General features: G+C 33.7%; 2 protein-coding genes across 8 annotated transcripts; both read left to right on the top strand.

Moving 5' to 3' along the window:
• Positions 1-296: 296 nt before the first annotated feature.
• LOC18106014 (farnesyl pyrophosphate synthase 1) lies at positions 297-3,456 on the top strand. 6 transcript variants are annotated; one of them, XM_024587612.2, is made up of 7 exons: positions 297-447; positions 1,944-1,968; positions 2,090-2,364; positions 2,474-2,518; positions 2,660-2,749; positions 2,848-2,919; positions 3,135-3,456. In XM_024587612.2, the coding sequence occupies exons 3-7, from the start codon at positions 2,287-2,289 to the stop codon at positions 3,252-3,254; spliced, it is 405 nt and encodes a 134-aa protein (XP_024443380.2). In that variant the 5' UTR covers positions 297-447; positions 1,944-1,968; positions 2,090-2,286; the 3' UTR covers positions 3,255-3,456. The 6 variants fall into 6 exon arrangements, 5 of the variants coding, with proteins under 5 accessions (XP_024443380.2, XP_052303825.1, XP_024443379.2 ...); XM_024587611.2 differs by lacking the exon at positions 297-447 and adding an exon at positions 461-1,307; XM_052447865.1 differs by having other exon boundaries at positions 1,944-2,364.
• Positions 3,457-7,037: 3,581 nt separating this feature from the next.
• On the top strand, positions 7,038-12,539 carry LOC18106012 (C2 and GRAM domain-containing protein At1g03370). Of its 2 annotated transcripts, XM_024587718.2 has the most exons (9): positions 7,038-7,998; positions 8,378-9,598; positions 9,795-9,977; positions 10,151-10,434; positions 10,550-10,666; positions 10,758-11,020; positions 11,163-11,331; positions 11,475-11,747; positions 11,900-12,539. In XM_024587718.2, the coding sequence occupies exons 1-9, from the start codon at positions 7,641-7,643 to the stop codon at positions 12,089-12,091; spliced, it is 3,060 nt and encodes a 1,019-aa protein (XP_024443486.1). In that variant the 5' UTR covers positions 7,038-7,640; the 3' UTR covers positions 12,092-12,539. The 2 variants fall into 2 exon arrangements, with proteins under 2 accessions (XP_024443486.1, XP_024443487.1); XM_024587719.2 differs by lacking the exon at positions 11,900-12,539 and having other exon boundaries at positions 11,163-11,398.
• The last annotated feature ends 774 nt before the right edge of the window (positions 12,540-13,313 follow it).

The raw sequence follows: 13,313 nt of genomic DNA, 5'->3' as shown, positions 1-13,313 counted from the left end.
TATAATATTATGTTTATGAATAATAAAAATGATCTTTCCCAACAAAAAAGTATTTTTAAAGTAATTTGCGTGTCAATAAAAATTAAGTCTTATTTTCAAACTATTTTAAAAATATACCTCCTACTATGTGTAACAAAATATAATGTTTTGATAATCTAATAATACGTTTTAAGAACAAAAACAAAAAATAATAATGTTTAGTTAGTCAAAGCAGACTGAGACTTGAGAGAAAAGGTAGATACAAATAGAGAGTACTGCTTGACATTACAGTAGCTTTTACAGCTATGGTTTGAAAAAAAAAAAAAAACAAAGTGTTTGCTATCAACGACAGCTGCTACCACTTCAATTGTCAGATAGCATAAAATGCCATATTCCAATCTGACGGCTCATTCTTACCAGGGGAGATGCTTCGAAGTCATTGAATAAGCAACTTGGACGAAGATCAAGGTAACTGCGTCTGCAACTCATGTTTATTCTTGCATTTAAAAATTGTTTTTGAAATTTTTTAATTAGTTTTAATATCCTATTTCAAAACTAATTTTAAAAAACAATAAAAAAATATTTTAATATGTTAATGAAAGGTACGTTTACTTGCTCTCGCACTTGTTATATTGCTAATGTCATCACATTTTGTTCAATGGATTTCAGTGCCCGACACTTCATGCCATTTGAGATTTGACCACTAAATTGGAATAAATTTTGCATGGTTTTTATGATGATCTGGAGCTAGGATTTGATGGGAATACAAATGCAGAATAGGGTTTGAAGCATCTGTGATCTGAGAAGAGTTTCAGGGACCATAGAGAGCCCGTGCTTCTTCATCTTTTTCATGCAAAGAAAATAAATAAAACAAATTAAGTTTGTATGTGGGTGCATTAGCAGACTAATTATTCAACAATTAATTGTTGAATAATCCTTAAGAATCTCAAGTGGTGTAACTAGATTGAAACATGGACCAATTAAGAAACCTGAGATGGAATTCAAACAGTTGTTCTCTCATTTCTCCTCCTATTTTTTTGTAAAAAAAAAACACAGATCATCATGGAAGCCAACAAGAACAAGAATGTAGTGAACTACACCATTTTTCTTCCTCAATGTAAGGAAGGAGGGGACATTTACTCTAAGATTATAATCCTCACCACAATCTGTGTCTTGTCAGTCTCTCCTCTAACATCTGTGACAGAGAGTAATTAGCCATGGCAGATCTTAAGTCAACCTTCTTGAATGTCTACTCTGTCCTCAAGAAAGAGCTTCTTCAGGATCCTGCTTTTGAATGGAGTCCTGATTCTCGTGAATGGGTCGAGAGGGTAGTGATTCCTTTTTTTTATCTCTTGTTGAAAGCCTCAATCTTTGTGTTTTTCCGTTCTGGGGTGCATTTGTTTTTTCTTGATTTGATTGGAAATTAGAATTCAATTGTGAATCTTGAGCCTGAAAATGCTGTTTTGATCATGGCTTGTTGGTTTGTTTGGTATATGTGAAGCGGAACCCAGAATGATTTTGATGCACTAAATGGAATGAGGTTGTAAGTTGAGCAGGAAATATGAGAATCTCATTGGTTAGAGGTGACGTTTTGAGAGAAAGTTATTGATTTTGTGGAGAATCTGTGTAATAAACTTTGCCTTGCATATTCATGATCTTGAATTCTTTCCACCACTGCATGGTTCCTTTGTTCTGTATCTATAATGCCCCAAGTACTGCACTGGGAAAATCTTGGACATGATTAGCAGGCCTAATGATCCTCAAAGCAGCCCAAAAGCACTTTTGGATGATGGTTTTATACTGTTATAGATTGTATCGAGGCCAACTTAGCTTTGCTTGTTTGTGAACTTGGGGTGGAGATTTTGTCTCGGGAGTTTGCTTAAGTACTCGTACGTTTGACCTTACAATTTATGCAGGTTAACCTTTTCTTTTTCCTAATTTTTATATTCATTTTTCTGCTGCAGATGGTGGACTATATTGTGCCTGGAGGTAGGAGTTGAATTGGAAAATCATCCCTCACAAACAAGTTTATTTTAAATGTTTGTGATTATTTACCAGCCTGGAGGTAGCAATCGAATCGTTAAATCAACAATTACAATATGTTTTCCAGGGAAGCTGAACCGAGGACTCTCTGTGATTTCTGCATACGAATTCTTTTATTGCGGTTCTCCCTGACCATCTCCACCCCCTAAATGGCAAGCCAATTTATATAGGTCAATTCATATTTTCCACATTGGAGATGTATCAATCAGATTTATTATCTGGCGTTCGACCATTGAATTTACTCAGGTTGCGTGTGCATTGCTCATGGCGGGTGAGAATCTAGACAACCATGTTGATGTAAAGAACATTCTTGTTGAGATGGGAACCTACTTCCAAGTACAGGTAAATTCCGTTCTTTCTTTTTTTCTTTTAATTTTGGCTGCAACGTATCTTTCTTTTCTCAGATAGAGTACTTCATGCACATCATCACCTTTTTATGTTTCTTGTGCAGGATGATTGCTTGGATTGCTTTGGTGATCCAGAGATAATTGGTAAGGTGAGCTCATATTATGGATAAGAGATGTTGTAATTAACAAATCCAGGGAGGAAATGAAGAGAAGAAGAAGAAGAAGAAGAAGAAGGTAATCTGTTTATCTAATTGACTGCAGCTCTTATTGATATTGTTTTCTGCTATCAGATACGAACAGATATTGAAGATTTTAAGTGCTCTTGGTTGGTTGTGAAGGGTATGGAGATATGCAATGAAGAGCAAAAGAAACTGTTACATGTAGGAGAAGAGTATTGCTCTATTCACTTTGCTATTTTCTGTTGAAAACTTTGGAAGTGAGGTAAGGTTTGTCTATTGATTATGTTATGTCCTTCCAGGAAAACTATGGGAAACCTGACCCAGCAAATGAAGCACAAGGGAAGGCCCTCTATAATGATCTGAACCTTCAGGTTTGAACTTGATCTCAAGTAGAAAGTGCTTAAAATTTTCCAAACGATAGCATATACTACTGTACAAGTGTTTTGCTGTGCATGGATGTGTAAAGATGAAGCTTTCCTTTTATGAGTTGTTCGGCAAACTTGTTCGGATATACAGACATTGTGGTATTCTGTCCTTGAGTTTTCCTTTCTCTTATAGATAATAATCTCATATTTTGACTGTGTAGGGTGTATTTGCGGATTACGAGAGCAAAACCTATGAGAAGCTGATAACTTCTATTGAAGATCATCCTAGCAAAGCAGTGTTGAAGTCCTTCTTGGCTAAAATTTACCAGAGGCAGAAATAGAGAACCATCAGCAGAAGACTGGATGATGCCTAACAATGCAAGGCTTTTTATGTTTTTTTTCCCAAAATTGTATTTGTAGTTTCCTAATTGAGGATGATTGTTCTTCTTGTATCCCATCCCTCAAACCATCTTGGTATTGTTGGTGCTTACCTATCATTGAATAAACAATGGCCATCATTAACAAGAATGAAGCTGTTTGACATATCTAATTTTGCAGGGAATTTGGCTCCATTTGTTTTTGCAATGCAGTCAGCATCTTGTCCTAACCGAGTATTTGAAAGTGTTTAGTTAGTCAACATATATGCAGCAATCTTAATTAAGAAAAGTCCACAATTTATAGCCTTTTTTAGTTAGTCAACATATTTGAAAGGGTTGACTCAATTAAGAGCACATAACTAAACAAGAGGGTTCAATTACCTTGACGAAGGATATGCTTTAACTTGACCTGCAAAGATCTAGCACGCATCCTCTGCACTTCAAGGGCCCAACACTGAAGAAAGAAAGTGCCTTTTCAGAATCCCGTCTGCCAAGCCATCTGGATCCCATCCCTTAGAACTTGAAGCTCAACATTCAATAAGCGACGTCCAGACAAGGGAACAAAAAAGACAATGAGTCTCAAACAAAAATAAGATCAACTGCTGTAAACACTGATACCAGCTTTTCAAAAACTAACATGTGGTGTGTTCCTCAACTTGGTCCTATGAATCACTCTTCTGGCTTGTAGACACGCCAAGAAATCTTCAGCAACTCTTAATTCTACTCTAGCACGAGTCTTCAAAAAATCATCCTCTTCATCATCATGGCCAGCTTCCTCTTGTGAGTCATTATCATCAGTATGGACTTCCTTTTTCATTATTGTTTTTCAAGAAAGATTGCGAGAGGCATAGGATTGCAAAAACCTTCAAGGAACAACTTATCTAATATATAGTCTACTTGTTTCACTATCACAACAACTTGACTGTGTCTTCTTTAATTTATCCTGATAATCATGATGATTAACATATATGGTCCATGCATGTTCAAAGTCTTGAAAGAATACTAGCTTTCCTGTGACAATCAAGATCGCAATTGCCATCCATACTCGAATTCATAATATGCTTAATTCCTTGTTAATTAAGAGAAACAACTAGAGAGAAATTAAGAAGATTAAAATAATCAACATCTAATCTATCTCTCCCGCTTCCATCATCAACGTTATTGTTGTTAGCAAGAGATCAAGAAGATGATACATTTTTCAGTTCTTGGAATCTTGATGGTGAAGTTAGATAATATTTTTTTATTATTATCTAGCTTTTATTCCTTCAAAATTAACACATCATTAACAATGAAATCCAGGTTTGAGGGTTATGGGGTGTTTGGTACAATTTATGCTTTTATTTTAAGTGTTTTTTAAAAATAATTTTGACTTGAAAAAATATTAAATTAATATTTTTATAGTGTTTTATGATGGCTTTAATTTGCTAATATTAAAAATAAAAAAAATATTTTTAATATATTTTCAAGTGAAAAGTTATTTTTAAAAGTGTTTTGCACCATAATTTCAAAACCAATAAAAATAAAATGTATGATAAAATAAAATCCCATTAATTATATTAATAATAGAATTATTCAAGTAATCAACATCAATAGTATTATTAGATAGCATATAAGGTTGAATGTGGAGAAGGGCTATCCCATTTCTCTTTTTCTCTGGCATTGCTTGGGGCATGAATTGACGGTGCTTAACCCTTATCATTGGCTGAGTGCTTTGACCCGAATGATAGGCTAACTTTCTTTGACTTTTTTGGAATTCTAACATAGTAAAAAATAATTTAAATAAAATAACACAGTGGTAATAAATAAAAAATTCTGGATATTACAATACCAATAATATCGTTAAAAAAATCTTGACAAGATAAATCCAACAAAATAAACTACAAATGGTGAATAAAATAGGTCATACGAGCTGTCTAAAGATGTCGAGACTCACTTGCCCACTCTAGTCACCGTTAGTGATATTTCTTGATATCATTAGATTCTTCTCGTCAAGATCTTTCTAACGGTATTGGTGGTGTTGTCATTAGTGTTTCAGTATATCTCCAGGATCTTTTTCTTTTTCTCTCTCTACTTTCTCCTCATTAAATCTTTTATTCAATAATTTTGTAATTTAAAAAAGTCATGGATGATAATTATAAATCACGAATTGTAAATATTATATTATTTTATAACTCTCTAAACTGTGTTATTTTTTAAAAAATTTATATTATGTTATTTTATCAAAAAAAATAAAATTTACTCAACTTTATGTTTATAACTTAGTGGTCTAATCAAATGTGGCTGCCATTTTTATTTTATTTTATTTTCTTCAATGGGAGAAGACACCAACCGGAAGTAGAATACATGCACCCATTTACTCGCAGTTCTTTATTATTATTATTATTATTATTATTATTATTATTATTCTGTTTGAAAAAGTCTATGAGCTTTTAATTTTATATATATAGACACACACACACACACTCTTCCTTCCAAATTAGGTCATCAATGACCAACCAAATATTATTTCCTAACATGACTTTATTCTCTTAAAATTCCCCCGTCAATTGCATAATAAATCTTGAATATTATTCAATAAAAAGTGACCTCAATTCTAAAGAATCCTTGCTTTATGATTAAGATGCCAAGACTAAGATACTATTAGTAGCTTTTTGTTTTTAGGTACTTTTAATAAATATATTAGTATTTTTTAATAATTTTGATGTGTTAATTTTAAAAATTAAAATATTACAATATTAGATAGATATTAAGACATTGTTTAGAAATGTGATTGGAACAAACTTTTTCAATTTTTTTTAAAGAACTTTAAATTAATATTTTTAATATTTTTTATCATTTTAATGTGCTGATATCAAAAATAAAAAAAATATTATTTTAATATATTTTCAAACAAAAACACTTTGAAAAACACATTGCACCACAATCCCAAATACTACCTAAATGTGTTTGGTATTGTGATAGTTTTTGTAGTTACTGTCTTAAAAAATATTAAAAAAAACATTTTTAATTGAGGTTTTAAAAAATATGTGTTTGGTTAAAACTGCTGCGAGATTCATTTATACATAAAAATAAATGAAAAAAACAAGTCTCAATAAATAAAAATCAGATTATCTTAACTTCTACATATCAAGATTTATAGAAATTATTTGACAAACCACATAATTTTTCTTTGTGATTTGACAAAAACAGGAGCTACTATCATATCAATTTTTTAAAAAATAAACTAAATGCATCATTAAAATCGTTTTAAGAATAAAATTTAACTCAATTTAAAAATACTTTTGATTATATACATATGCAATTCTACATTCTCATTGTTATCTCAAGTTTAAATATGAGAAAAACATTACAATTAATACTCTAACTGTTAAAACTAAAAAGAAAAGAAAAGAAAAGAAAGGAAGATCTAAACATTATTACTAGCAATGTCTATTGATTAATTAAAGAAAGACAACCCCTCGATCTTTTACAAAATCCTTGATTGTTTCAATAAATAAATAAATAAAATTAGTCAGATAATTATTTTTATGATCCAACTTTATTATATATATATATATATATAATATTATAAACTATATGATAAAAGAAATGGTGAGTCCATGTGATCCACCTTATGATAAAGGCCAGTCCTTGAAGTTAAAAGTCAAATATCATACGCGCTATCTTACAATAATTTAATAATAAGTAGTTAAGTCTTTAAAGGCAGACAAAGAAAGTCGTCGTCTTTCTTCTTCTTCTTTTTGTTTTTTTTTAAAAAAACATTTCCCTTTAACGATCTTCTTCTTTCTTTAATTTTCCTTCAGGGGTTTATCTTTCTTGCCAACATAAATAATCTTTTGCTTATTTCAAATCATTTATCTCTCCGTTTTTTTTTTTGCCATTGTTTGTTTCTGTTTTTATTTTTGTTCATTTTAATTAACCTTTTAATCTCCTTGATTTCTGGTTTTATTTTTGTTCATTTTAATTATCCTGCCAATCACATTGATTTCTCTTTGTTTCCTTATCAGATCATAGTTATCACAAGATTTCTTGAATTTCTTTTTCTTTAAGAAAACTTTCAGTCTTGATACAGTTTGCCATGTTACTTTGGAAAACAATCCAAGAAGAACCTTTTTGAAGTTTATCAATTTCGCTTCATGTAACAGCTTTTTAAGGATTTCACGTTAAAAAGATTTTGGGTTTTGTCTGTTGTTGCTGTCTGAAGTTTGCTGTGGAACTTGTTTGTTGGTTCTTTCAAATAAGAAGCTCCAAGAAAGACTTGTTCTTGGTGGTGATATTGTATTTTTGGTGCAAAGTATTACTGGGTTTGATCCAGTTTTGAGTAAAGCTTAAGCCTTTTGGTTGTATACTATGGGAGGATTGAGGCTTTTTGTTCGTGTGATAGAGGCAAGGAATTTGCCACCAACGGATCCAAATGGGCTAAGTGATCCATATGCCAAGTTGCGGTTAGGGAAGCAGAAGTGTAAGACCAAAGTGGTGAAGAAGAACTTGAACCCAAGTTGGGAAGAGGAGTTCAGTTTTAAAGTGGAGGACTTGAATGAGGATCTTGTAGTGTGTGTATTAGATGAAGACAAGTTCTTTAATGACGATTTTGTTGGGCTGATTAAGGTTCCTGTATCGCGAGTTTTTGATGCGGAAGATAAGTCTCTTGGCACTGCTTGGTACTCACTGCAACCCAAAAACAAGAAGTCTAAGATCAAGGAATGTGGTATGTTTTGATTTTCTAGTAAAACTAAAGTCTTGCTTCTTCTTCTTTTTCCAGCAATTATGTGGTTGCCTTTTTTAAAGTGTATGATTTGTGAAAGTAGTCCTCTTTTAGTATTAATGCTTAGGTTGGATGTTGGTGGTTTCCATCTTAATCTGCTGTCCTTTGCTAAGACTGAATCCTGTTTGATGTTAGAGTTTTGATTGAGTTGTGTGCGTGCTTGATTCTGATTTTTTTTTATAACCTTGTATAAGATCTGGCTTTGTGATACACTTTAGAGTTTACATTGTGCATTGCTTTCTCTAAATTGTTGTCCTGGCACAGTTGATGGATGACATTACTGATTGGAATTTCCATGCTTCATCTTTTGTTTCTCCAACAGGTGAAATTCTTTTAAGTATATGTGTTTCTCAATCTTTTCCTGACTTGAACTGCAATGGTTCGAGGAAGAATGTGGACATAATGCAATCTCCATCTAGGTCATTTAATGGGATGACCAACTCTTCTTCAGCTAGATCAGAAGAAACTGCTTCCTCTAAAGAAGACAAGTTTTTTGCACAGAAAAATTTAGCTGGCAGAATTGCTCAAATATTTAACAAAAATTCAGATGCGATTTCAGCCACTACAAGTAGAAGCACTGAAATTTCAGAGCAATCAGAAACCGATGGATCTGAGGTTTGTGATGAGAAGGCTGAGGATCAGTCCTCTTCTGACAACTTTGAAGAACTTATGAAAGAGATGAAATCTAGAGATGTAGGAAGTGAAGTTCCAAAGAACCTACCAGGAGGAGTCCTTGTAGATCAATCGTACTTGATTGCAACCCCAGATTTAAACTCTCTTTTGTTTTCACCTGATTCGAGTTTTGCCAGATCATTGTCAGACTTCCTGGGAAATTCAGAACAGCAATTTGGTCCTTGGAAATTTGAGAATGGTAGTGGGAGCTTGAAAAGAGTAATTACTTATGTTAGGGCACCATCCAAGTTAGTTGGTGCTGTGAAAGCTAGTGAGGACCAGATTTATGTGAAAGTAGATGGGAAGACATTTGCTATTTTGAATTGTGTGAGCACTCCGGATGTTATGTATGGGAGCACCTTTAAAGTCGAATTGCTTTACTGCATTACACCTGGTCCTGAGTTGCCATCAGGAGAGGAAACTTCACATTTGGTTATATCCTGGCGCATGAATTTTTTACAGAGTACCATGTTTAAAAGCATGATAGAAAATGGAGCCCGTGCAGGTCTAAAGGACAGCTTTGAGCAATTTTCAACGTTTTTATCTCAAACTGTTAAGCCAGTTGATTTGAAGGACATGGGATCTAGCAAGGAACAGGTTCTGGCTTCATTGAAGGCAGAACCCCAATCAGACAGGAAGCTGGCTGTACAGTATTTTGCTAACTTTACTGTAGTTTCTGCGTTTTTTATGGGACTGTATGTGTTTGTGCACATCTGGCTAGCTGCACCAAGTGCAATTCAAGGGCTCGAGTTTCTCGGGCTTGACTTGCCAGATTCAATTGGTGAAGTCCTTGTATGTAGTGTCCTGGCTCTTCAGTGTGAAAGGGTGTTAGGGTTACTTTCACGCTTCATGCAGGCTAGAGCTCAAAAGGGTAATATTCAAACTTGTTTCTGCATGTCTTAATAAACTACTAATAACTATGCAATTCTATTTTCTGTCTTTGGCTGAATGCCTGAGGTATCTGTATATTGTTTAACTATTGTTTGTTTTGAGCACCAATTAGTTAATTGAACTTTATATTGTTAGTGTTGCTGATGCTTGACTTTTTCTTCTGTATCCAATTATAGGCACTGATCATGGAGTCAAAGCACAAGGAGATGGCTGGCTGCTTACAGTTGCCTTGATCGAGGGAAGTCATTTGCCTACTGTTGATTCAAGCGGCTTCTGTGACCCATACGTGGTATTCACCTGCAATGGGAAAACTAAAACAAGCTCTATCAAGTTTCAGAAATCTGATCCTCTGTGGAATGGTCAGTTTGTCTATCAATTTTCCATTTATAGATATGCATTTTTTTTCTTGAACTGTTTAGAAATTGTATGGATAATGCGATCCTCATATTGAAATGCTTTTAGATTCTATGATAATTATGATTCAAACCATCTTTTAATTGATCATTGTAATGAAACGCCTTGGACGTTGCAGAGATATTCGAATTTGATGCCATGGATGACCCTCCTTCTGTGCTGGATGTGGATGTTTATGATTTTGATGGACCTTTTGATGAAGCCATGTCCTTGGGACATACAGAGATTAATTTTGTAAAATCTAATTTATCAGATTTAGCTGATGTGTGGGTTCCTCTTCAAGGAAAGTTAGCACAAGCATGTCAATCTAAGCTGCACTTACGGATTTTCTTGAACAATACAAGAGGTAGCAATGTTGTTAAAGAGTACTTAAGTAAGATGGAGAAAGAGGTGGGGAAGAAGGTAAATGGCTGGCAATTCTGCACTGGTGTTTTACTTTGTTAATGTACTGTATATTTTGTATGTATTCTGCTTATGCTTTCTTACCCACTTAAATTGTTAATGGGATTTTTTGAAGATAAATGTGCGTTCTCCTCAAACAAATTCAGCCTTCCAAAAGGTTTTTGGGCTTCCACCAGAGGAATTCCTAATCAATGACTTCACCTGTCACTTGAAACGAAAGATGCCATTACAGGTGCTGTTCGTGTAACTATGTCATCTCAAAATTGTTATCTACAAGTTTAAATGTTAAGTTTTTTAGTATGACTTCTGATTGTATCTTTCAGGGTCGGCTGTTTCTGTCAGCAAGAATAATTGGATTCTATGCAAATTTATTTCGGCAAAAGACTAAATTTTTCTTTCTTTGGGAGGACATAGAGGACATTCAAATTTATACTCCTACTCTATCATCAATGGGTAGTCCAGTTATTGTTATAACTCTCCGACAAGGCAAGGGTATGGACGCCAGGCATGGAGCAAAGAATATTGATGATGAAGGGAGGCTGAAGTTCCATTTCCAATCTTTTGTATCTTTTAATGTAGCACATAGGTTAGTAACAAATGATATATAAGACCTTTGGTCTTTCTGATACAGAACTATTTTATCATCATAAATGTGACAATAATGGATAAGAGCTGGTCATCTATGACAAATATAATTTAATTTGTGCTTTTTTTTTTGCACCAAGCAGGACAATCATGGCTTTGTGGAAGGCCAGATCATTGAGTCTTGAACAGAAGGTGCAAATAGTTGAAGAAGATTCAGAAACCAAAATCCTTCAAACGGAGGAGAGTGGGTCTTTCTTGGGTCTTGAGGATGTCAGCATGTCTGAGGTTTATGCTGCTTCATTTTCTGTCCCTGTAAGCTCACTCTCTCCCTATTGTACGGGCTTTCGTGCATATATTTGTACATGCCATGATCATTCCTGTACATTTTGGATTTGTTTATCTTAGTCTGCACTTTGTGCAAAATTATCTGTCTGATGGTGGATATTGTGTTTTAGACCAATTTCGTAATGGAGATGTTTGGTGGGGGTGAATTGGATCGTAAAGTAATGGAGAAAGCTGGTTGTCTTAGCTATTCTTACACCCCATGGGAATCGGTGAAGACTGATGTACATGAGAGGCAAATATACTACAGATTTGATAAGCGTATATCTCGTTTTGGAGGAGAGGTCACAAGTACACAGCAGAAATACCCCCTCTCTGATAGGAAAGGTTGGCTTGTCGAAGAGGTTATGACTCTTCATGGAGTTCCACTGGGTGACTATTTTAATGTATGGCCAGAACCTTGATTACTTACACTGTGACTGTATCTTCTGCAGCTATCTTTGTTTCTGATGCTATTAATTCTGCTCCTCACTTTTGGCTTTTATTTTCTGTTTGTGGTGTGTTTTAATTGACTGTTTTCTTTCATTTTTTTTTGAAGCTTCACCTGAGATATCAAGTTGAGGATTTTCCTTCAAGACTGAAAGGCTGTCATGTGCGTGTATCCATTGGAATTCAATGGCTGAAAAGCACCCGGCATCAAAAAAGGATTTCAAAGAACATTCTCTCAAATCTGCAAGATCGCCTGAAGGTGATATTTAGTCTAGTCGAGAAGGAGTTTGTGAATAGATAATGAATGGTTTTCAGGCTACTTCTGTGTATTTTATACGACGGGCTTAGTTGGAGATGGCTGATTGTTTGCATATATACCTTCAGCAGCAAACCAACGCACTATGTCCATTCATCAGGGCATTGCCATCGGTCTAGAGATTGTGTCCAGCCATGTGTTCCTTTTTCTTCACATCGGTGCTGCTGCAGCATTTTGTTCGTTCTTCTGTGCTATTGTTTGAACCCTATTTGTATGAACAAAGTTCACGCAATGGAGATTGGTTCATCTCTCCACTCTTGTAGACTTTCTAAGATGATCTCTAATTCCTCGCTACCTGTAAATGTAGTGAATCCAGAACTTTAATTGACTTGACAAATTGTGCAATATGTGTATGAAACAAACGTTGTTGATGGAATAAGATATAAAGTACTAAAGTAGCATACAAGCAACAAGAATGATTTTGAGCTTCAAATGTTGTGTGCAGTCAGGAATTTGTGAGCAATGCTGTCTGTCTTTCATTATTATTTTGCAATCTATAGCTGTGATTGTTGCTCTTTGGCAAGGGTCAAAGCTAATCTTCTGCTCGTCTTCTTCAGCTTTGTTCAGATGCTTGCGAGTGATGAAAGTCCTCACATGGAATGTCTTTGGCTTTTAGCTATGAAGGTGGTTTTTTAAAAGCTATAAATTATAAGTAAAAAAAAAAAAAAACACATGGAAAAGGTTGTAATCGCTAAATTAGTGATTCCCATGCAGACATGCAGTCACTGTTATTTCCAGCCTGATGAGAAATTATGACATTTGAAATGTAATTTTTTATATATATATTTATAGAACAATTATATTTATAAAATAAGATAATAAATAATGTATTAATTATAAAATGACATGGATAAATTAAATTTTATTAACTTAGTTTATAACTTTTAATAGTGATCTAAATTAATCTAATAATTTCTTGTGTTGATTTAATATAAAACAAATATTCCCATAAAAAAATATATTAAAAATTTAAGCTTGAAATTGTTTTTACATCATTGATTATCTATTTTATATCAAAGATTATTTCTTAGATCTTTAGCTAACAAAAGATCTGATTTGAGATTTTCTTTTTCTAACTAAAATTACAAATAAATAAATAAAACAAGAATAAAAATATAGGAAGACTTCATTATCGTCATTGACATTCTACTCAATTATCAATTTCATCAATAAACAATTAATTTTATCATTTTCATCCCAAAGCTAT

This window comes from Populus trichocarpa, chromosome 16 (assembly GCF_000002775.5).
Source record: "Populus trichocarpa isolate Nisqually-1 chromosome 16, P.trichocarpa_v4.1, whole genome shotgun sequence".
Taxonomy (NCBI): Eukaryota; Viridiplantae; Streptophyta; class Magnoliopsida; order Malpighiales; family Salicaceae; genus Populus; species Populus trichocarpa.
Note: the sequence above shows the minus strand (reverse complement) of the source record. Positions and strands in the feature narration are given on the sequence as shown.

Coding starts and splice junctions, on each gene's coding strand:
- LOC18106012 (XM_024587718.2), top strand. CDS start 7,641: ATGGGAGGATTGAGGCTTTTTGTTCGTGTGATAGAGGCAAGGAATTTG. Junction 9,599..9,794: donor GCAGGCTAGAGCTCAAAAGG/GTAATATTCAAA, acceptor ATCCAATTATAG/GCACTGATCATGGAGTCAAA. Junction 9,978..10,150: donor ATCTGATCCTCTGTGGAATG/GTCAGTTTGTCT, acceptor TGGACGTTGCAG/AGATATTCGAATTTGATGCC.
- LOC18106014 (XM_024587612.2), top strand. CDS start 2,287: ATGGCGGGTGAGAATCTAGACAACCATGTTGATGTAAAGAACATTCTT. Junction 2,365..2,473: donor GAACCTACTTCCAAGTACAG/GTAAATTCCGTT, acceptor TTTCTTGTGCAG/GATGATTGCTTGGATTGCTT. Junction 2,519..2,659: donor ATCCAGAGATAATTGGTAAG/GTGAGCTCATAT, acceptor TTCTGCTATCAG/ATACGAACAGATATTGAAGA.